At 42.7% G+C, this 25,488-nt stretch overlaps 1 protein-coding gene across 1 annotated transcript in view; it reads right to left on the bottom strand.

Moving 5' to 3' along the window:
* Positions 1 to 1,410: 1,410 nt before the first annotated feature.
* The window catches only part of LOC126428181 (uncharacterized), a 95,657-nt gene continuing 71,579 nt past the window's right edge, over positions 1,411 to 25,488 (bottom strand). The window contains exons 2-6 of the mRNA XM_050090096.1: positions 11,382 to 11,462; positions 8,043 to 8,277; positions 6,067 to 6,300; positions 4,438 to 5,126; positions 1,411 to 3,415 (exon numbers count right to left, since the gene is read on the bottom strand). Of these exons, the coding sequence (XP_049946053.1) occupies positions 2,585 to 3,415; positions 4,438 to 5,126; positions 6,067 to 6,300; positions 8,043 to 8,277; positions 11,382 to 11,462 (2,070 nt within the window). The 3' untranslated portion in view covers positions 1,411 to 2,584. The remainder of the gene's footprint in view (positions 3,416 to 4,437; positions 5,127 to 6,066; positions 6,301 to 8,042; positions 8,278 to 11,381; positions 11,463 to 25,488) is intronic.

The raw sequence follows: 25,488 nt of genomic DNA on the forward strand, positions 1-25,488 counted from the left end.
TAATTCACCTTTGACGTAATATGATGTAATGTATTATCTCCTAGGTACAGATATGCCAATATTGCTGTAGTCATGAATGAGCTAAAATTAAACTTTTGTAACCATGAAACTGTAAAACTGCAGTGTCGAAACTATTAATTTAGCTAATTTGGACAGCAGTTAAATTGTCATTTTTACGATTCTACTGTTCTTTTAACGCAGACTGTAGGAGTACAGCAGTGACATATAAGCTCATAGTCAATACTGACTACATGTTGCCGTTGCAGTCATTGGATCCGAGAGACTGTTCATGAATTTTGATAAACTAATATGTGAACAAGACATTGAGTTCTATAGTTGTAAGCATCACTTTCTGCTTGTTGGTAAATCCTATTATCTTTAGAACAGGACATACAGTAACAATTAATTCAGTCATGGAGGCACCCACATTAAAAAGAGCAACAGAACTGTACCCAACGACAAAGCATTTAATTGCTGTCAGATTACACTGCCAGTTTAAAATTTCACAGTTACAAAATCTACTCAAGCTACAAAAGTTTAATTACAGCTGAGAATCTCTGATGTACTCTTGTTTTTGAGCATGTGACAACTGTGTTTTTTTCCTTTTACCAGGTCTGCTAATTGTTCAGTTGCAAGTTTCAAGCCTTTTTTAAATGCTTGCATAGAGATGAAAGTTTGAAAAACGAGGATGAACTACATATCGTATACTACAGTGATGAACCATTGACATTTGTTCTAGGGATGTCTCACTTACACGTCTTGTTCCATCCATTCACAATCTGCCAGAATATGCTTCGGTTAGTCATTTTCTAAAAGCAGCTCATTAACACCTGTAGTGTAAAAATTTAAAGCAAGGGCATTGAGTAAAACCACTGTCTTTTTCATCATTTACTACAGTCCTTTGTCGATGCTCCTTTCCTTCTTGTGGCACAAAATATCTCGTACAAAAACAAACCATTTCTGCTTCTGATTCAAATTAAATTTTAGGTCATCCACATAAAATAAACAACCAGAAAAGCCTCACGATTAAACCCAGTGAAATGTGAATTAAAATTACTCCCTATCCAGACACTGACACTCCTACGTTAATTACTTCCACAGCCTAACACAGTATGCTACATTCATTTCCTGAGGCAAGACCTAAGCCAGAGTGTGCACAGCCGTATATTCCGGAGACATGTGAATTATTTAGCAAAATTTTATGCCTGTCACAAACAATTACTTTGGTTGCCTGAGATTCTAACTGTGCCCAGACGCAAAACTGCCATATTAACTTCTCAGTTTGACAAAATGTTTAATCTTTCAACACGTCTGCAACATTCTGTGGCAATACAATAAACTGAACTGTTCTATACCATAGCAAGGAAGTTGTAAATTGATTGTGGGTTAGTTGGATGAAATACAATGGAGTGAAGTTGTTATAAAACTTTTATTTTGCACTTTTAACCACATTGACCAGACTGATTACTAATAAAACATGCATTTGTTCAAAGATTGCACAGAATAAAACCAGTGATTAAAAATGCTAATAGACATAAAGAAGATTGTACATGCATTGTACCATGTAAATAAAAAGGTCTTGATTGCTAAACACTGTCAGACAGTGATCTTTCTCAAAAGTTAGAAGACAATGTACATCATCAGTATTTACAATACCAAGCCACTACAAATACTTGCCTGGCAAGAAAAGTAACTTAAAAATTCGTAAGGTATCAATGGGATACTTTACATTGTGCCTATTATGGCTACTCATTTATATTATTTCCAACACATGGAATCTTACACATTAGAAACAATGCTAAAACCGTATTTGGGAAATTCAGTTATGTGATGTTAATAATGCACAAGTAATGCTGTCTCCCTTACACTTCACACAGCTCCTGAGTCAATCACATCAACTACAGGAAGAAAATAAGAATACCAACAAAAATGCTGAAGAGCCAAAAACTTTCCCCCAAAACTTTCCAAGTGCTTGTTGTTCCTTTAATCCCAAAAGAACTATGTTCCTCTAGTCAGTCTTTTCCACAATACACAAAATTTGTACTGATACATGTTTACCTTCATCCTGCAGTGTAAATCACCTTCACTTATTGCAACTTACATACTGTGCACTACTTACAATTGACAACTCACTTATTCCTGCTCTTAAATTACTTACAATATCAGATGTTACAAAATCAACTTAATGATGACAGTTTTACTCGCTATGCATACAGCAATACTTAAGTATCTCTCACCGCTCGTATACCAGTGAATGTTACAACACACAGAGACTACACAAACTAATCCCAGTTTTCCTCAGAACACAGAGTCCCGATCATCAGATCCACGTGTACGACTGTCAGCCAGACGGTAACCACCGGTACCGAAACGTCGGTGGCATATACCCGGAAACAGTCCATTAATTCCTCCCAAACAGTTCTCACTGCCCACCCGTTCCGAAACGCCTTCACCGATCCGATTCTCCTGCGACCCCACCGACACAAACTCCATCGGCGGACGATACAAATGGCACCCTGCCCGGGGCCCTTTAGAAATACACCTCATTCTGCCCTCCGCCCACCTGCAGGCGGACGGGCACAGCTCAGTCCTCGGTCCGCGTCTCCGCCTCCGCGGTGCTCCGCCTGCTGGCAGACGTCGACACTGCCGCGACGAGCGCCTTACGCAGGGCGTCCACCAGCCTCTCCAACTCCTCCGCACGGACCTTCAGCCGGGCATTCTCCCTCTCCAACCTCTCACGTTGCTCCTGCATCTCGGCTTCACGCATCTTGCGGTTTTCACGAGACCTCCGTGACGCTTCGTTGTTCTTGTCTCTCAGTTCCCGGTACCGGCGACAGATCGGGACATCGTCAGCCGACGAAGTCGAGACCGTCCGCCTCCTCTGCCTGGGAGGCTCGTGCCGCGTCCTCTCCCGGCGAGTCCCGCGGGGCGCCCGCCGCTTCCTCCCGGTCGTCCGCCGACCGTCGCCCGACTCCCGTTCGAGCTCGTCTCCGTACTCGCTGTCGTCCGGCAAGTATTCTTCTTCTCCGTAGTCGTCTTGCAGCTCTTCTTTGATAGCCTCGAGGACTCGCCTCGAAGCCGCCCTCTGCGGCCTCTGGACGACGGCGTACGATGGACTTTCGTGGCCGTCCGGGCTGTCGGTCTTACGGATGACCAGCTGCAACTTCTCCCGCTGCCGGTCCGTGTCCCGCAAATTGCCCGTGTCGTGCTGCCGGTCGGTCTCCACCGTCCTGTCGTCCCGTCCTTTGTCGGCACTGAGGGGTAAGTCATTCTTTACGTCGGGTAAGTCGCCCTTTACGTCCGAAGGGGCAGTTTTCTCGCCGGCGGGCGCAACACGAGCTGTGCTCGAGTTGGGCACCCACCCGTCTCTGCACAGGGCTGCCAACGGATCCGGAACTTCCTCGGGCATTCCGTCCTGTAACAATAATCGAATTGGGTCAATATCAAGAGCAGAAATGTGAGAAATGATCACTAATTTCCACACAATTTAAGTTGTGCAATCATCTGAGAAAATTTATACTTTATTCTGAATGTACAATTAAATAGCAATTTCCAGCGAGTACACAAATGAAGAAACAAGCGTGTACCCGACAGTGTCAGTAAACTGCTACAGTTATTGCCATTTCCATCTTAGCAAGTGAACAGCAGTATTGCACGCTACATGAGGTTAAGGGAAGGGACATAACAGACTCCAGTGAAGAAAACATTGAACTGCAGACAGAGTGGTGTGCAAAGAGAAAGCCGGCAGTAGGTTCACTTAAGATACTGTTAAGAACTGTGCTACTGTCTGACAGTTCAGTCAGTTGCAAAAATTTCATGATGCACAGTAAACATTTGGCATAATTTTTTAATTAGGGTGATTACTGTTATAGCGACAGAGCCAGTATGTGTACTCTATGGAGGAAGAGTACCCATCCAATAGTTGGTGGGGTGGGAGGACAAACCAGAGAGTACAAAGACAAAAGGTGACTCGTAAGTAGCCATAATAAAGTTCCAGTTCCAAATGCATCAAAAACCGGTGGGATACAGACTTTTAAATCATTTTTACGACAAAAACACCCAACTATACATTTTTTTTTTCTTTCCTTGAGAAGTAGGGGGGAGAGGGCGCAGCCCCCTTTAACCCCGGGTATGGGCACCCTTACCGTGGATGACAGGAAAGAAATGCACTAAGTATTACACAAACAAATAAAATGCGCAGAGTGTAGTACCATTTTAGTAGAGGATGAGCAGAAGAGGATAACGCAAACAAATGGAGTGGGGAAGGCAGAAAACACGAAGGTGACACCAGCTACATGTTTCTCGGCCTCTCTCCAGTACAGTGCGCCACACGCGTGCCTCTGTCTGTGCACACCACATTTGTGTCCAGCAACTGCTATCAACAGTTACACGGTAGACAAGAAGAATTTGCTAGAAGAATATGCTACTTTTGCTCACCTCCAAGAGGAACTTCATGAGATCGAAGTCCTGCGGCACCGACTGGAACAGGTCTCCCGAAGCAGTGCCCGGAGTGACCTGCAGAGCAACCGCAGAGACACTCGGCACCGGCAACTCGACTTTGAGGCCGCGCCGCCGGCGAGCCGGTGCGGAGTGTCTCGGTCCGGCAGGGTCGTCCGGTACGGGACTCGGGTCGGACTCGACGACGCGGCCCGTCTGCTGCGGCCACCCTTCGTTCTTCACTATCACTTCTTCGGCAACTGGTGGAACCACTTCTTCGCGGTCGACCACGAGAAACACTTCGTCACCTGTCATCGCAGTAGTGGTAGTAGTGTACGTCTCTGTGCCTGCGAGTTCCGACTTCGTGAATAACGGCATAGCAGCATTGCCGAATGTCACATCGTGAGAGTAACGGGCAGGATCGAGTTGGTTATATTCACTGGCTGTGTAGTCTCTTCCCACATTAATGTTATTGTTGTCATCATCATTATTATTATTATAGTTGTTGTCACTAATCATTCTATCCATTTCTTCTGCAGGGGCATCTGACTCCTCTGTCTCCTTCCACCCCTCAATGCTGTAGTTATCATTTAATCCCATAGTATCATTTAGTCTCCACGAGTAGTCGACAGAGTCATTTCCAGGGACCGTCCTAGACGGTATGTCGAAGTTTGGTTCCTTGGTAAGGTCTGAAAAAGAATATAGTAATTAATTCCATACTACCATATCTTATGTAAAATAATTGATTAGTATTTTGCTGTGCACTATACATATTTCATACATGACAAGTGTGAGAATTAGAACTTTTACAAATGGTACGATAAAAATAGTGATTTTTTCGAAGGATATCCCAACATATATCACATTTAGCAGCGCACATAAACATGCAATGTGTGCTGCTACTGCCTGTATCAAGAGGCCGACAACTGACTACACCGACAGGACGCCAGCTGGACGCCACGACTGGCGCAAAAAGTAGTCGATAGACATGCAAAGTCACAGAAAGACCTTTCCTCGCATTGGCCATTGTCCACACCAGGCACGACACGAGTTGTCTCTAATGTGTCACCAGTTTTCACAGATAGATCTGCCCGAAAGAGCACACATTACCTCAGCACTGGTAACCTACGACCACAGGGTGTCAATACAGACACAGTTCATCATTGTTTTCTTCTCAGGTCACTATAAATTTATTTACCAATCTCCCACTCACAATAATAATGGTTTTACCTTCATTTGTTCAGGCTCACTTTAAGCTGCTTTATGTTCATAGCAGCTATCTCTGTAGTGAAATTCTATAGGCAACAAACCGGTAAACTGTATTAAGACACAATACTTCGGTCTGGGAGGAATAGGATTTAAATAGCAACTGCTCACTGTGATATAGATTTTTTGTAGTTCCCTAAATCACCTCGTGTGATATTTTTCCTTAAATGAATGTCATAATCTGTTCCTTTCCCTGTACCTGTCTGATCAGAGTTAGAGCCCAGTTTCCGTAGACCTTTTGGAGACAAACTCTTAACTTTCATATTTTTTTTCTCTCTTCTTTTGTTGTTCCATTTTTCGTTAACATTGATCTACATCTTAGAATTCTAAAAGAACTTGGGATATAGTATGTGTGAGTCTCACCTATGATTGGGGTGTTGAGTTCACCCTCTGGTTGTTCTGTGAAGGCTGATGTGTTGCAGTACTGCTTCAGGTCCATGAAGCTTTCCATGCAACTGGCTGCCGTCACGAGGTCTGGAGGCTGCTCGCCCCAGCAAGAGATCACTTCCGAATCCTCTGGAGTACCCACGTACTCTCCCATTTGAGGAGCGACTGCGGAGCTTGCGAAGAACATGGACGCTGACATCGGCGATGTCACTGTGGGAGAGAGGACACCGTAAATTACAACCGACTCCAAAGACTTGAGAACCTGGTGTTTGTTCTAAACTTGAGAACCACTCAGTCAGAGAAGTAATTCTGCATACTGTATATTTTACTTTTTTATCTGAATTCCAACCAGAAAAACATTTACACCAAAAGTGTAATGACGAAATTCACACCTAACAATGTCCGAATTTTCACCTTCAACTAACTATAATCTAATTGCTCGTTCACTGTCACTACCTGATAAAATATGTTCAGCAGTAGCAAATTTTTTGATTGTGTATTAGTAACATTAAATTTATCTCTGTTTCAGAGGTTCAACAGTACACAGATACTGTGTTGGAACAGGATTAATTCAGCATTTTTTAAAACATCCAATGCAGCAAATAGGTTTCTCCTTTTGTTATTTGGAGCAGCCTTATAGTATGCCTACAACAAATAAAGTTGCCCCACGTCACTCACAGAACTTAGTTAATAGGGTCCTTTATGCCCTAGTCAGTTAAATCTATTGAGAATGCACAACTCATGAACTCAACTTAATGTATCTCATACAATGGAATAAAGAAAGACAATTACTCATCTACAATGGAGACTTCAAATGGTCAATATGCACATTAACACAAAATGTGACACAGGAGTTCAGGGAATGTTGTTCTGCAGAACACTTCAAATATACAACCTATTGCTGACTGGGATGAGTCGTCATCTTGAGTGGAGTGAGTGAGTTGAATACAGGACAGGGACGAGTGTGAACTTTGGATAGATGAGGGGAGGCAACAGGAATGAGTGTGGAAGGTGTGAAGGGAGGAGACTTGAGTGGACCAGGGACGAGAATGAATGTGAGTGAACGTGAAAGGGGAGAGGAATGGGGGAGGGATGGTAATTAATGTGGAAGCAGTGACGGAGAGGGGAGGGGAAGTATGGTGATGACTGTGGGAGGGTGAGGGGAAGGGGGGATGGTAGTGATTGTGGGAGGGATGGGAGAGAGGGGAAGGGAGGGATAGTAGTGATTGTGGGAGGGGTGGGGGAGAGGGGAAGGGAGAGATGGTAATGACTGTGGGAGGGGTTGGGGAGAGGGGAAGGGAGGGAGGGTAGTGATTGTGTGAGGGAGAGGGGAAGGGAGGGATGGTAGTGGTTGTGGGGGGGGGGGGGTGAGGGTAAGGGGATGCATGGTAGTGAATGTAGGAAAGGGAGGGTTGGTAGGGACTGAAGGGTGGCCGAGGGGAAGAAAAAGATGTGGAAGGTAGGTAGTCAATGTGGCATGGCAATGGTGATGGAAGTGGTTAGCAGAAATGATGGCGGTGAATGTGAATGGGTGAGGGGAAGGTGTGGTAGCACAGTTGTCTGCAAAAGGGGCGAGGGGGGCCCTTGCACTCCTGGTATAAGTGCAGAGCTTTTATTCACCACAGGATTTTCATGCATTCTAAAAGTGAGTGGGATGGCCATCAGTTGTCTAGGACAGGTATGTTTTTTGTGTCACCTCTAATAATTAGCTCTTGTGGCATTGCACATCACGAAATTGACCCCAACTGAAATATCGAAAACAGCAATTTCAGTTTCTCCCCCTCCCCTGTGGATAAATCTCTGCTGAAACCCGCAAATAGTAGGCAGTACAGAAGGGGAAGAGACCGCTTATGGAAGTGAATAAGATGGGAGAAACAGAGAGGTGTGAATCTAGCAGAGAAAAGGAGAATCTTTGTCGCCTGTGAGAGAGGACATAACAATTCTATACTCACGAGTCTCCGGCGAAGCCGCCCAGCTCGCCGACGAGGGTGGCGAGGGCGTGAGAGTGGGTACGGTGTCCACGGGTCGCGGCAAAGGTGACGGCTGAGCCCGCTTCAAGGCACGGTGGGTTCCTACCCCACTGGGAAGCCCATTCCTCCTGCCGAGGGGTGGCTTCTCTCCGTTGAGGGCAGGCAGCGAGGACCACGCAGGTGCTGGCTTGAGCGGGTGACATCTTGCAGACGATTGCTATTAGAAATAAAAAGAAAAGCACAAAATGAGTATTCTGAAAAAACAAGAGGGTAACAATCTCTCTCTCTCTCTCTCTCTCTCTCTCTCTCTCTCTCTCTCTGTGTGTGTGTGTGTGTGTGTGTGTGTGTGTGTGTGTGTGTGTGTGTGTGTGTGTGTGTGTCTGTGTCTGTGTCTGTGTGTGTGTGTGTGTGTGTGTGTGTGTGTGTGTGTGTGTGTGTGTGTGTGTCTGTCTGTGTTTGTTTGTTTTTTGTGTTGGGGGGGGGGGGGTGCTTTCATAATAGCACATCTACAATTGAGTTAATGGTGCAAAACCTGAAAGTAATTTGCTGGCCATATCCATGCTCAGTAATATGAAACAACTTTCCACCTCCTGGAAATGTACACTGTTGTGATTGTGACCACTTTGTTTATGTATAGCTTTACATAGCACTATTTAGGAGAAGGAACAGGCGGAAGTAAAAGTTCAGTGGTAGTGTTGACAGCAGAAATTCTGAGACAGGCCAAGTGTGTGCTGTATGTGTGAAAATGTAGTGTAGCGTGAGATGTCATTAAATCAACAACTAACAATAGAAAGTAGCATTCTCTGAACTGGAAATGAAGCTTTATGTACTTTCCAAATGGTAGTAGTATTTACACTTCACGTTCCTAATTCAGTTTTACTTCAGAATAATTCTACCCATGTATTTCTGTCAACATCATCATTTCGGGAATTCCATCAAACATCCCAGCAATTGATAGCACAATGGACTCACATTCGGCAAGACGACAGTTCAATACTGTGTCCGACCATTCTGATTTAAGTTTTTCCATGCTATCCCTAAATCACTCCAGGCAAATGCTGGGATGGTTGCTTTGAAAGGGCACGGCTGACTTGCTTCCCCATCCTTCCCTAATCCAATGACCTCGCTGTCTCCTCCCACAAAACCACCCCTATCCCAGCAGTACGAGAAAAGTGAAGAGGAGACCACGATTTGTAAAATCAGTATGCCAGTGGCAGATGATGCGAAATATCCCAATTATGGTAGAATAAAATGTTATTAACAACATCTGTTAGTTCTCTTCTGTTGCCACACCACACCCAGTATGAGTAATGAAACCTCTACTCTATTCAACGCCATCCTAGACTAGCACTATCATCAAACTGCAATCAACTAATATTTGTAATGATAATTTTAGTAATTAATGAAAAATCTGAGAACAAGTTCATTTCCAGTTCATTTCTCACACACTGCTTTAAACTATGCTTCACCTGCATTTCTTTAACAGAAACATAATTTCCAAATTAAGTCAACTATGACCACAATTTCACTTTTTTTTTTCAACAGAACGGTGAAGCTGAATAATGCAGTGTTCCACCTTAAATAAAATGATCAGTCAGTTCAGCCTGTTTGCATTCCCTACATACTTTCTTCACTAATGTGATTGTTCACAAGAATTACTGAAAGTTACAGTTTGTTCCAAATGTCAGCACAAAATATGGCAGACTGTACAGTGCAGTTGCAGCAGCACTCATAAATAACAGAGGCCAAGTGTCTGCTGCCTACAACTGTGTTCAAGTACTGCCACAGAATAAAGTACTATTGAAGTGGAGGGAGTCTGCATTATCTATTAACACAAGATAGCCAATGAAACTGGCTATGCCTGGTTATTCTGCAGAGAGGTTGAACTTAACTCGAGATGATCATTATGGCGAGAAGGCAGCAGCAGACAGGCGAGAGATTCTGGTGAAGCACGCTTCTCTCCAGAGCTTTTGCGACACACACTCTCTCTCTCTCTCTCTCTCTCTCTCTCTCTCTCTCTCTCTCTCTCTCTCTTTCCTAACCCAACCATCACTGTTCAAAGCTCTGGACAGTGTCGTCGCAATACCAGGTCGTCTCTCCCCTGACTGCCCCCCTCCTCCCATCAAAAAATTAATATAAAAGATTAGAAAGTTCAAAAAATGTTACCAGATAGTCCACAGGTGTGCTAAGATTGGACCACATTGGGAAATAATGGGTTAACCGAGGTGACGTGAATGCTTAAGACTCGAGTCTCGTCTCGAGCACCACAACTTTCTAGGAGTTGACTTTGTAGGGTGCGTACTGCTGCTGCCCAAATATAGGCACCTTTAAAAAAGAAGCCAGCAATGTTAGCAACACAAGAGGAGACAAACACAAACAGTGCTGTCGGGGGTAGGCGCAGGCGGGCGGGCACCCGGCTGGCGCGGCCTCCGGAGGCGAGCCGAACCGTGCGACCGCCGCACCACGCCTACCCCGCCCTTAGGAACAATAATATCTAGCAGCCTGGTCACTACCACATATATATTTGGGCAACAATTTGCAGTTGCATCTTACAATGTACTACCATCGCAGTACGATTTATTTCACATGGGCGATGTTGGTCACTGCAAAAGCTGCACATAAAACACTATGTGCAACCTAATTTCATCAAGTGTGCTCCTGCTTGCCTCTCTCTCTCTCTCTCTCTCTCTCTCTCTCTCTCTCTCTCTCTCACACACACACACACACACACACACACACACACACACACACAAATACAGGAGCAACACAAATCTGGTAATTTAAAGGTAACTTTGAAAATGTGATCAGGCCACTGACACTGTTTTACCAACCTCTGACAAAACACTTGTGCTCAGAGACAAGAAGTACAACAAGAGGATGGGAAGTGAAGGTGGGTTCAAAACATCACAATGCGTTACCCAGTAACCAACACAGTCCAGTGGAAAAAAATCATGCTCTCTAATGCAAGTATATAACATCAGCAAAAAAATGTACAAATGCACAGAAGATCTTTTTGTGGACAGGTCTGAGGAAAATAAAAAAAGTTTTTTTGGCTTTTGTATGAACAGAACCTCGTTTTAGAAATTAGTGGTAGTACAATGTTCACTTTTATCGATACAGTTTCAACTACACAGTACTTACTCCTTAGGACAATTAACAAGGAAGTTAACTGAAAAATCCAGAACAGAAAATTTATCCCTTCTACTGCAGAAAGAAAAAAACTGTTAAAACAACATAAATAGAAATACTGATAGGCAAGTGAAGAAAACAAATTAATTTCACCAGCTAGGTAGCAAATCAGAAATGAGTTGCTTTACTTACCTTTAGTCTGTCAGGATGTGCACAACGAATGGTGGCGACTTGCGCTTGCTTTTTTAAAGGGATAGTTGAGTCTTTCTCAACCTGTAACAGAAAAAAGACGCCCATGTTGGTGGAATGCTTTAACACCTCAGACAGAGACATCGTACCTGCAAAATCAAACACTTGCCACTAAGTATCAAAGAAAAACTTCAGATCATCAAAAATGAACACACAGTCATTCTCATCAATATTACTTAATTATTTGCTTTACATCTGAAAACAATCACCTCATATAAGACCCTAAAGTCGAGGGTACGTCTTAGATTGTCACAGCATTGCTCTATACATTACTGGGGACAAAGTGGAGAAACTATTCGAATGTGGGCAACAGTGCGATAGTGGACCTCCACTGAAACCATAGCTGTAGTGATAAGATTGATATGTCCCATTGCCCAAGCGTTATGTTATGCTCTAAGATGATAATTTTGTGATGAGTTGGGAAGCCGACGAATGCGAATGTGAAATAAAGTTTGTAATAGAAGGTTGCTCTGTAACATCGCCCAGTGACTCCGTCCGGTGCTTATTTCACGAACTTTTCGTTATAAAACGTTACACTACAGAGATAAATATATGACAATGGACAAGTTTCCGAGGAGTATTGTGAAGCAAATAAGAGAGACGAAAGGAGTGGTCCACTGCGCTGCTTTTACCCCGATTTGTACTACACGTATTATGAAGAATGATGCAAATGAAGTATGACGTGATTCGCTAGTAGCTGTGTCACATTGTCTTGCTCAAAAATCTACGTGGAAGAGATGATCCACTGCACACCCTCTGGATGCTCCGTAAGCAGTTTTACAGTCTTATTTCAGGGAAAATGCGGACTACAGCAACGAGTCTGCAGTGGAGCAGAATATAAACTTGTCTCGCAGAAGTGTCGCAGCGGCTGACCACTCTCAGATGACTCACTTTGCGCCTATCGTCATTTAATCCTGTCCCCTCCGACTACAAGATACCTTATACCCGAAGTTGGTTATTGTCTGCTTGGCTGTGAACACTTGCTTACCCGGCCGTTACAGGAATCAAAAGTGAAATTTCAGTTCTCTGGACGATTCTTCCACTACACGGCAGCAACTACAACACAGAATGTTTGAAGGAAGCCGCCCTGTGAATTGAAGTAGAAACACGCGTTATCACCGGCTGCGCCCAGGCGATTGCACGTTACGTAACGGCAGCGCGCTGCGCTCTGATCTAGAAATTCCGACCCATTCTATGCCGGCCGCCGTCTTTCTATTCAGTCTTTCACAGAAAGGAAAAGAATTCTTCGCTCTCGCAATGTTCTAAGACGCAAAACGCACAGCCGGTGTAAACCTGAACTGCAGTTATCAAACACCGTGACGTTCGGTTTACAAATACCACAACGGTGGCATCAGCATTACACTTCGATACAGAAGAGAATGAATTAACACTTACGACGCGCGGTCATTTCTTGTTGAAAACTCAATCAAGATAAGTACAAATAGAAACGCAAATGCTCCAAGCTATAAATCGCATACGTACGTTCGTCGGTAAAGGTAAAACTTGTCGCTTCCAGTAACAAACGCGCCTTCCACTACACTTTCGTCTTTGAAATTCAAAATTACACGATTTGCCATCACTAATGAAATACAGCATATTAAAATAAACAAAGTGGAGTATACGGCGAAAGAACTGTGTTTAGAGAACTGCCGAAATAGCGGAGTACGGTGAGACGACCTGCGTCAGAACAGAACATTGCCACTCATGTTAAGCCGATTTCCATCAGAAGACAAATTCTCGGTAATTCCCGTCCTCTTATTTCAATTACGTGAACTAGTAATGCGTAAGACTTAATTACGGCAACATCCACGTGACTTGCAGAATTTTGCAAGTATTGCGCAATGTTGCGCAATCCCCTAAAACATGTCACATGTCTGTCCACTTTGAATCTGACATTCGACATAACTCGAATAATACACGCTACGGTGGTTTTCTCCCCCGCGGTGAGCTATTTCTTCTATTTACTGCTGGCAGGTAACTTGTTATACCATCCAAGGTTAAGGACAAGAGTCATAAGTGTCTCGCGGCGAACTTACCTTCCCTGTCTGTGACAGTGCGGTGTCGGTCGGCTACGGTGTTACTGCTGCTCTGGTGCGGCTGTGTGGTGTTCGGAACAACGCAGGCAGGTGGAACACTGATCGCAATTGGACGCAGCTGTGGTGCCCGGTCACTCGTGAGTACGTTGACAGCAGTCGAAAATACATCCACTCGCAACGAAACACCACCTCTCTCTGCCTCGTGCGCGAACAATCTCGCTCTTTTATCAGACATCCGGCACGGCTGAAAATAGCTCCTTGACGTCAGGGCCAGCCAATAGCATCGCGAGGAGGGGGGGAACCATAGCGTGGCCGCGGTGGGAGGCACTGTCAGGACCTTTCCTCGAAATTCGCTGTGAGGTGGGGGTCCCGTCAAGTCGCAGCTTGTCTTGCCTGCCTGTGTAGTGTGTGTGTCTTCTGCGCCCGCTCTACTGCGGGCGCTAGCGAAATCCGTTCTGTCTCAGAACTGCGCTGACACGCTTCCCGTGCAGATGTGCACAATTTCAACGTTTCGTTAATATATGCTACATTATTTCCCGTAGGCTACTTGCTTCACTGCCGAACTTCACTTTCTCCTCTTACATGTCCTCTGATAAAAGAAGTAACTGTCGATATTGTGGAATATTTGAAGCAATAAACTTCATACGGATATACGCCACATTCCGAATTGGTTTTCGAGATAGAACACGTTTAATGTCACTATTATACGTATTTCTTCAATGACTCGAAAACCGCGGCGTACAGCAAAAGTATATCTCAGTACAAAGTTAAATACAAATAAGGCCCTATTCATTTTTCTTGTATGACTGACAGTTTGCCGGCCGCTCTGCCCGAGCGCTTCGAGGCGCTACACTCTGGAACCGCGCTGCTGCTACGGTCGCAGGTTCGAATCCTGCCTCGGGCATGGATGTGTGTGATGTCTTTAGGTTAGTTAGGTTTAAATAGTTCTAAGTCTAGGGCACTGATGACTTCAGATGTTAAGTTCCATAGTGCTTAGAGCCATTTGAACTGATAGTTTGCGCGAAGAGAAACAGGTGGTACTGAAAATCTCGCGCAACACCCGTGCGCTGTAGCTCAGGCAGGTTTTGAAGGTCAATTTGATATAGTTTCTCCACTTGATAGACCACAAGTGTCCCGTATCAAATTGCTCGTCTCAAGTTCCTCCACACTACTGTGATACGTTGCAAACAGTGACAACGTAGTGAACCATACAGAAAATAAATAGTTACATGTTCCGTAGATCATTTGAACGATTCTTTTATCGAAATGATGTGGAACAAGTCAGCTTACAGTACATGTAAACATGGTTAATGTTAACATTAACGAAAACAATTTTTGGTCCTACGCAACTACACTTAAATACTGAGCATTCCTCCTGCGTAATTTCTGCCTCTGGTTACACATACTGGTATCTAAGCAGTTAATCCCGTTCACGGCACACACTTTCAATTGCAGGTTGCCTATCTTACCGGCTTCCAGGGTCAACAAAATCTTGATTATCGCCGGCCGTTGTTCAAATGTTCAAATGGCTCTGAGCACTATGGGACTTAACATCTATGGTCATCAGTCCCCTAGAACTTAGAACTACTTAAACCTAACTAACCTAAGGACAGCACACAACACCCAGCCATCACGAGGCAGAGAAAATCCCTGACCCCGCCGGGAATCGAACCCGGGAACCCGAGCTTGGGAAGCGAGAACGCTACCGCACGACCACGAGATGCGGGCGCCGGCCGTTGTGACCGAGCGGTTCTAGGCGCTTCAGTCCGGAACCGCACTGCTGCTACGGTCGCAGGTTCGAGTCCAGCCTCGAGCTTGTATGTGTGTATTGTCCTTGGGTTAGTTAGGTTTAAGTAGTTCTAAGTCTAGGGGACTGATGACCTCAGATGTTAAGCCCCATAGTGCTCAGAGCCATTTGAACCATTTTGACTATCAGCTCATATACAGGGTGACTCAAAAATAATACCACAACTTTAGGAATTTAAAACTCTGCAACGACAAAAGGCAGAGCTAAGCACTATCTGTCGGCGAATTAAGGGAGCTATAAAGTTTCATTTAGTTGTACATTTGTTCGCTTGAGGCGCTGTTGACTAGGCGTCAGCGTCAGTTGATGCTAAGATGGCGACCGCTCAACAGAAAGCTTTTTGTGTTATTGAGTACGGCAGAAGTGAATCGACGACAGTTGTTCAGTGTGCATTTCGAACGAAGTATGGTGTTAAACCTCCTGATAGGTGGTGTATTAAACGTTGGTATAAACAGTTTACAGAGAATGGGTGTTTGTGCAAAGGGAAAAGTTCTGGACGGCCGAGAACGAGTGATGAAAATGTAGCACGCATCCAGCAAGCATTTGTTCGCAGCCCAGGAAAATCGACTCGCAGAGCTAGCAGAGAGCTGCAAATTCCACAATCAACTGGATGGAGCGCCACCACATTGGCACTTATCTGTCCGTAACTACCCGAGGCGATGGATCGGCCGCCAGGCAGCCCGTGACAGAGCACTTCATCACTGGCCTCCAAGAAGCCCTGATCTTACCCCCTGCGATTTTTTCTTATGGGGGTATGTTAAGGATATGGTGTTTCGGCCACCTCTCCCAGCCACCATTGATGATTTGAAACGAGAAATAACAGCAGCTATCCAAACTGTTACGCCTGATATGCTACAGAGAGTGTGGAACGAGTTGGAGTATCGGGTTGATATTGCTCGTGTGTCTGGAGGGGGCCATATTGAACATCTCTGAACTTGTTTTTGAGTGAAAAAAAAACCTTTTTAAATACTCTTTGTAATGATGTATAACAGAAGGTTATATTATGTTTCTTTCATTAAATACACATTTTTAAAGTTGTGGTATTCTTTTTGAATCACCCTGTATAACTGTGATTCCAATTTAAATGTTTTTAGTGTTCCTTAAGAGGTACATGGAAATAAGCGTATGGCATCGTTGGCCGGGAGGCCCCTATTCGGGGAACTTCGGCCGCCAAGGCGCCAGTTTTATTTCATTCGACGCCACATTAGGCGACTTGCGCACCAGTGATGACGATGAAATGATGAAGAGGACAACACAACATCCACTCCTCGAGCGGAGAAAATCGCCGACCCGGCTGGGTATCGAACCCGCGCCTACTTGCATGGTAGGCGAGCACGTTACCACCCAGCTAAGCAGGCGGACTCATTAAAAGGTATATTCTCACGTTACAGCTTTAACACCAGCGGCGTAACCCAACGCGCGCAAATACGCAGACCATCTTCATCCAGTACTTGAGAATGAATGTACTTAGCGACTTGCATCTTACAATTTCAAACCTTTTCGAAGCTAAATCTCCCTAACGTCCCTCACAAAATGATGTAAGGGAAAAAAGTTTATCGGTTGTAATATTTTAGTTTCATTTTGCCGCCTCCGGCGTAGGAAAGACATTTTCCTTACGATGTATTTTAAGTACGCTGTCCTCTGCCACTTCTGGTAAGGTAGCGATAGCGATTTGCACTTTGTACTCTGTGGATTTTCAAATGTTTCCCTCTCTGCGGCGACGCAGATAATAGCAGAGATAAGTTTTTAGTTCTGGTTTATTAGTCGAGTAAGCTAAAGCTCCGATTGTGCATTTAGCCACCATTTTATGGATGCATAGTTTGATGATGATTACAAGCATGGACCATAGATAACAGACTGCACGCGACGTCATTATGCTGAAACATCAAAGTCACATGACTTGGTGCAGGACGCCGACTTTGTTATTACGAATTGTGTGGAGTGGAGTTGTCACTTCCAGGTTTTTTTTTTTTTTTTTTTCATTTGAGCTGGAATCAAGCATTGGTTTTAACAAGAAAATAACGCTATGTAGTAGTGCAGTTAACCAGATTCCTCCGAAATTCCTAACATTAATGCGATGGTTATTGTTTATACATGTGGCCAGGTGAAACGTACCGACAGTTCTGTTTATAAGCAACAAAATTACAGTTCTTGAGTGAATACTTGTATTTATTGGGGGTCAACTGAATAACGGGATACAACCCGTCGGCTTTGTCCAATGACGTCATAGGTTACTCATAGATATTCAGGTCTTTACTTTAGAGCCATAGATAATAAATCGGTTATCTGCTGTGGATAAGCGCCATCATTGTAAACTGAAATAAATGAGTGTGTTTTTATAAGACAGCACCAGACATTGCATAACATTTTTTCGTTTCAATTGGCGTAAATAATTTCATTCTTAGTGAGTTTGAGATAATTTGGGAGAATAGGTTTTCATTTACAATCATTTTTTGTTTTTGATTTTCGTTTGTAGGTATGAATTTATCTGTTCCCATAAATATGGAAGACTTAAAGCAGGCTTTGTGCGTAGATATGATGGTAACCATTCGATTTTTGCAAATGTCTGATCTTCTTGCTGATTACGTTCGATGTCGTGAGTGCGGCAAACATATGCGCATGATAAGTTTGTCTGTTCGTCGTACTCACGACTTATTAATATGGAGATGTAGCAAGAATCGACTATGACGCTGAATTAGACGAGGAACATGGTTTGAGAAATCGAAGCTGGCCTTGAGGGATGTAATAAAAATTACATACTGTTGGTGGTTGAAGTATCCTGTGTGATTGTGTGTGCATGAATGCCGTGTGAGTGAGTGTACCGTTTTAAACTGGTATTCGTTTCGTAGGGAAGTTTGTGGGGAATATATAAAGCATAGGCGGCCTTTGGGGGGGGGGGGGGGCTGTGTGTTATAGTCGAAATCGATGAGTCTCATTTTGGCAAAACCAAGTACAACAGAGAGGAACCTGCTATGGGATTATGGATTTGGTGGGCTGTAATTTCAGGCCCACAATGGTTCAAATGGCTCTGAGCACTATGGGACTCAACTGCTGAGGTCATTAGTCCCCTAGAACTTAGAACTAGTTAAACCTAACTAACCTAAGGACATCACAAACATCCATGCCCGAGGCAGGATTCGAACCTGCGACCGTAGCGGCCTTGCGGTTCCAGACTGCAGCGCCTTTAACCGCACGGCCACTTCGGCCGGGTACAGGCCCACAATATGATGATGTAGTTTTTGAAGTAGTTCCAAATCGAACGAGGAAAGTTTTGATGAAATTAATTGAAAATCATGTTGCAGAGGGATCTGTAATTATATCCGATGTTTTTCTTCATATACGGATTTGGGGAATAGGGGTTTTCACCATCTTGTCGTCAATCATAACAATGAATTCAGATCTTTATGAACTGGGGACTGTACTAATAGTATAGCAGGCTATTGATCAGCCATAACATATGTTGTAGGGAGGGGGAAAAGACGCATTTCGAGTTTACAGAGCCATTGAGATGAATATTCATGGAGGCGTAGATTACCCGATACATATACCTCATTTAAGTGTTTCCTTAAACGTGTTGGGCAAAGGCGTCCTCCAAAATTTGTCAGTTAATTTCAGGTTGGGATTGGGGGGGGGGGGGGGGGGAGGTAACTGATAATTAAGAAAAAGCGTGAATTTGTCGGGATGGTTAAAATACTGATTTGGATTTTTTGGGGTTGATCCATCATTCTTTATTTTCTTCTGTGGATAGTTTTTACATTATTTTACCTCATTTCGTTGATGTGAACTTCTGGGGTTATATATTTGTATGTATGTGTGTTTTTTTTTGTGATGTTGTGTTTCTTGTGTATGTGGGTATGTGATTTTTCTTAACATCTTTCAAGGCGAGTTTTGGACTTTTGGCGGAGAAGTTTGCGTAAGATAAGTTTTGTCTTCCGGTGCTATCTATACGAAAAAATCGACATATGTAGCACTGCTATCACTTACCTATATAGATCAAGTGAAGAATAGGACACTAATGCTAACGAAAACGAAGAAATCGACGTACGTTACATTCGTATCCCGTACTGCAGCTAACCTACACAGATCAAAATGGTTCAAATGGCTCTAAGCACTAAGGACATCCATCACACACATCCATGCTCGAGGCAGGATTCGAACCTGCGACCGTAGCAGCAGCGCGGTTCCAGACTGAAGCGCCTAGAACCGCTCGTCCACAACGGCCGGCCTATACAGATCGACTGAAGTTCGAGATACAGCTCATATATATGTCAACTGAGGTATTCCTTGCTAACGTTACCTCTATCCCTTTTTTCTTTATTTTTTACAGAAGTACTAGGACTCAAACAAGCGACATTCATAACGTTCTGTTCAAAATATTAATGTACGTGATATTTGTCTACCATCTGTTTTCTCTCTCCTGCATTCCTTTGTTTATGAAGCCTTGCTGTTAAATCTGTGTAATAAATCATCTCTGGCAAATTTTGACGCCATTGGTCAAAGCCGGCGGGTTGTAACCCGTTCTGCAGTAGTCCCCTTTGTCGCCCTTTGAGTCTTTTAGTCCACCGTTTCCACAGGAGTGGAACGCAAAATATCAGTTTGGCAGGCTACATTACTTTTCTGACGATTCACCAACAAAACGTGTCAATGTTTTGCAATGCTTTTACAAGAAATTAAATACATTTATAATCAGAAGGTTCGGTTTTGACGCAAAATAATAGTTTATATTTTATGACTTTTGCCACTTAATGATGCTGGTTGAAGTGTTGGCAGAAGAGCCAACACTGTGTTGCTAGAGGAGGCCGAAATGCACGCGTTTAATTACACGCTGACTGGCGCGAGGTCTGGAACAGTTAAGGGAATTAATAGTAGCAAATAAAGTACGTAGTTGATATAACACTTAACTTTAATCAACAATTGGTGCACATCGCTCTTGACGGTACATGTTATAATCTCAATATCAAATGCTATGGCGCCTTGCTAGGTCGTAGCAAATGACGTAGCTGAAGGCTATGATAACTATCGTCTCGACAAATGAGAGCGTAATTGTCAGTGATCCATCTCTGGCAAACTCTGCTGTACAACGGGGCGAGTGCTAGTAAGTCTCTCTAGACCTGCCGTGTGGCGGCGCTCGGTCTGCAATCACTGACAGTGGCGACACGCGGGTCCGACGTATACTAACGGACCGCGGCCGATTTAAAGGCTACCACCTAGCAAGTGTGGTGTCTGGCGGTGACACCACACTGGTATGTAAAGCAAGTAAAAGACTGCCAGTTTACGTTGAAAAAATCTCCTGGGTAATCTTAAATGGCTCACTCAACAAGAACAGATTTTATCGGTACAATTAACAGTCAACATTCATCTTTAGTTGTTTATGGCGCTGCCAGAGGCAGATCTGCACCACGAAGCACTTTCGTACTGGCGTATAAGCTCACTCAAGGCCTGCTGGAAGTGTTTTTTTTTAAGGCTGTGATAAGTCATGGAGGGGCAGAACATCAGTCCAGCAGTCTGAAGCTGCTCCCAAGAGATTTTTGGTACACATTCAGATTGGTACACCTACTAGTGCTAATTGCTCTGCCGTTGTAATAAATAACGACTGTGATTACATACCTAATCTAGTTTCTTAGACTTTGTGATTTGATCCATTATAAATGGTTTTTGAAAGCCGGCGACTGTAGAAACAATAGGTTTGTTTATAAATAAATCAATCTCCTGATACCAGTCACGATTTTTCTTTATTTTAGTATTCGCACGACGCGTTTCGAGAAATAATTCCCATTTTCAAGTGCGTTTTTTGTCTGTATTAAGCCATTTCTTTTGATGTTGTTAGTGTGTGTGACTCTGCTTCATTTTGTTGACTTTTACTGTAATACATCCGAAAGACGCGATTGTTTAGTTGGGTATCAATTCTTTTTGTGAGGTTAGTGGCTAACATTTAGAAGAATTTGTACTTACAGTTTTCTAATGGTCCAATTGTGTAGAGTCTCACACACACACACACACACACACACACACACACACACACACACTTAACATCACACACAACTTGTTGTACACATTACACATCGGAAATAGCTTCTATAAACAAAACAGTTACAAAGATCTTCTTACAGGTAGTCCACAGAGATAACATTAAAGGTCTTCCACAGATTATGATATGCTTTTGTACAGAGGTTATTTATCTTAACAATTTGGCTTATAAATTACTTATATTGATTGTACAATTGTGCTTATTTCTATGTTTTACTATTTTTATTTAAGTATATTATCGAAACATGTGAAGAATTTCACTGATTCACTTTCAAGTTTTTCATTTAATGTTTTATCTTCATATTTTCTGTAATGTGAATATACCTCCAGTTCTTCAAGCAAATCCATTTTATGTCCTTTATTTAGTCGGTGGAGTACTTTGACATTTTGCTCTATTTTTCCAAATGGGTGTCCTGTATTATGTATGTATGTTGCTATAGCTGATGTAGTGTGTTTGTTGTGTGTGTATGCTCTAATGTGCTCTGTGTACCTGGTGTTGATATTTCGGCCTGTTTGTCCTATGTAGAACTTGGAGCATTCCTGGCATGTTACCTGGTATATTCTAGAGTCTGAATATAGATCATGATTACACTTTATATTAGGTATTAGTTTTTGCTGTAGTTTATTAGATGTAGAATACCCAATTTTTACTCTGTGATTTTTGAAAATATTTGCAGTCTTTTGTGATACATTGCCTATGTATGGAATGCTAGATATACATTTGTTTTTCTCTTTTTCTTCTTTACATAATACAGGACACCCATTTGGAAGATTAGAGCAAAATGTCAAAGTATTCCACCGACTAAATGAAGGACATAAAATGGATTTGCTTGAAGAACTGGAGGTATATTCACATTACAGAAAATATGAAGATAAAATATTAAATGAAAAACTTGAAAGTGAATCAGTGAAATTCTTCACATGTTTCGATAATATACTTAAATAAAAATAGTAAAACATAGAAATAAGCACAATTGTACAATCAATATAAGTAATTTATAAGCCAAATTGTTAAGATAAATAACCTCTGTACAAAAGCATATCATAATCTGTGGAAGACCTTTAATGTTATCTCTGTGGACTACCTGTAAGAAGATCTTTGTAACTGTTTTGTTTATAGAAGATATTTCCGATGTGTAATGTGTACAACAAGTTGTGTGTGATGTTAAGTGTGTGTGTGTGTGTGTGTGTGTGTGTGTGTGTGAGACTCTACACAATTGGACCATTAGAAAACTGTAAGTACAAATTCTTCTAAATGTTAGCCACTAACCTCACAAAAAGAATTGATACCCAACTAAACAATCGCGTCTTTCGTATGTATTACAGTAAAAGTCAACAAAATGAAGCAGAGTCACACACACTAACAACATCAAAAGAAATGGCTTAATACAGACAAAAAACGCACTTGAAAATGGGAATTATTTCTCGAAACGCGTCGTGCGAATACTAAAATAAAGAAAAATCGTGACTGGTAGCAGAAGATTTATTTATTTATAAACAAATCTATTATCTGTTCTTAGACTTTGTACGGGGGGCGTTTGAAAAGTCCGTGCAAAGTCTGGGAGATTGGACCACCGGCGCGCATCGAGGTCATGTTTAGCATCTTTGGAAAGAACGCATGCGAAGTTTCAGCCATATTGGCATATTTCTTTGTGTTTGGCATTCGTGTGAATCAAGGAAGTCGAGTGATTGTCAAAAAATGGATGAAAAAGAATTTTGTACGGTGATTAAACATTACTTTATGAAAGGCAAAACGCCTCAGGAGACTAAAGAGAAGCTTGATAAACATTACGGTGACTCTGCACCTTCGATTATAAGAGTTTGTAAGAGTTAAGGTGCGTGAGATTGCTAGTGCTGTGTCCATCTCGAATGAACGGGTACATAATATTTTGTATAAACATTTGAACATGAGAAATCTATCCGCAAAATGGGTTCCGCTTAACCAAACACGGAATCGCGTGAAGTGTTGCAAGGATGGTTTGCAGCTGTTCAGGAAGAATCCGCAGGACTTTAAGCGTCGTTCCGTCACTGTGGATGAAGCATGGATACATTACTATACTCCTGAGACCAAACAACAACCTAAAACAATGAGTAACCAAGGGAGAATCTGCACCAAAAAAGGCGAAGACCATTCCCTCGGCCGGAAAGGTTATGCCGACTGTCTTTTGTGATTCGCAAGGGATAATTCTCATCAGACTACTTGGAATAGGGTAAAACTATTACAGGTGCATATTATTCATCGTTACTGGACCGTCTGAAAACCGAGCTGCAAGAAAAACGCCGGCGATTGGACCGCAAAAAAGTCCTTCTCCATCACGACAATGCACCAGCACACACCTCAGCAGTTCTGGTCGCAAAATTAATGGAAATAGGATTCCAGCTCGTTTCACATCTCCCCTATTCTCCAGACTTGACCTCAGCAGTTGTGGTCGCAAAATTAATGGAAATAGGATTCCAGCCCGTTTCACATCTCCCCTATTCCCCAGACTTGACCCTCCAATCTGAAGAAATGGCTCGTGGGATAAAGATTTTATTCAAACAAGGAGGTGATTGCAGCAACTAATAGCTATTTTGCAGACTTTGACAATTCCTACTATACGGATGGGATCAAAAAATTAGAACAGCGTTGGACGAAATGTATAAGTCTAAAAGGAGACTATGTCCAAAAATAAAAAAATGTTGACCCCAAACACGTAAGTAGTTTTTAGTTTTGCACGGACTTTTCAAACGCCCCTCGTATTTGGCTCGGAAACAATAAATAAAACTAGAGTGCCACCTGTGGCCAATTTCATCGTTTTCTAAAATTTCTAGTACTGGTATCTTGAACAGAAAAAACAGAGTTGGCTTATCTCTCATGTCCGATTATCATGAATACGTGTGTAAAATGGGCCAGAAAGTATTGAACAAATGCGCATTTTTAATTTGTAAAACCCTTTTCAGAAATTAGTTACCTCAGCTTTGCAGGACCTGAGGAGTAATGTTTTCCTTATCTGAATAAACATGTTTGATACAGTACCCCCTTGATAATCACATTCTTCAACTGCAAAAGAGCTATAATCTTTGAGTATAGCAAAATAAATCTACATGATGAAATGAGAGTTTTGTGGCGGCGTTCGTAGGGACAAACAATTCGCTGTAGAAACGGCTTACGAAGTCACCGCCACACTTTTAATAGCGGGCCGACCGGTCCGCTGGAACAGTGAACAGAAAGATGAAAACCCAAACACTCTGATTAAATAAAAGTCGGTACTTATCTTTATTAACGAAGATACAGAAATACAGTAGTGAACGCCGTGTCTACAGAAATCTGTCTAGTTCCAGTCGGAGCGGCTAGGTCAGCGTCGGCTGACGACAAACAACAACTCTGCTGCGATGAACACACAACTGACTAGCAAGTACACAATTCGGTGGCGAGTATACAACTGAGCGGCGAATACAGAACTGTCCTAGCGCTCGCGACTCCAGCGCTTAAGAACCCAGAAGCCAGCGGTGGCTCGCGCAGACTTGCGGCGATTTCCTGTCTCGCTGGCGCTGCTTATGCGGACGGCGTCCGGACTTTGATGCTGCCAACCTTTTGGCAGCGGGCTCGGGTGGCATTCCTGGCTAGGATATAACAGAGAGTCCGTAGGAAGAAACTACACCATGCTCTGATTAGAAGTGTTCACACAAAAATAGCTTTGTTTACTAATCAGTGATTTTATGATTTTTTGAAAATAGAATTACATAACATGTGGTGGCAGCTGCAGAGATCAAGTTGCCTATTTTTTGTTTACATGAACGTTCTCTGTATCTTTTTTTAAAACTCTGTCGCTAACAAGTGAGAAATTAACACTTTATATTTGTTCCCATGTGTAATTCAGAATATCAGTTTCCAAATTTATATGCCTTAAAACTGTGTTATCATCTTAATTTTTAAGAAGACTGGACTACATTTTTTTCTTCTTCCACTGCAGCAAAAATTGGATTAAATAAAGTTCACTCTAAAAGATCTGTGTTAAGCGATACAGTAATAAATTTCCACAGTACAAGGATACAAATTCTGCACTAGCGCTGTTTTTCTGTCGTAAATTAAGTGGTTGTATTATTACCATCAGTACTTTTATTTTTATTTTTATTCCTGATTTTAGAATTCGGTGCAGGTTTTTGGCACGAGGTCAGAAAGTGAAAATGTACTCACATTAGA

The sequence above is a fragment of the Schistocerca serialis genome, chromosome 12, assembly GCF_023864345.2.
Source record: "Schistocerca serialis cubense isolate TAMUIC-IGC-003099 chromosome 12, iqSchSeri2.2, whole genome shotgun sequence".
NCBI lineage: Eukaryota > Metazoa > Arthropoda > Insecta > Orthoptera > Acrididae > Schistocerca > Schistocerca serialis.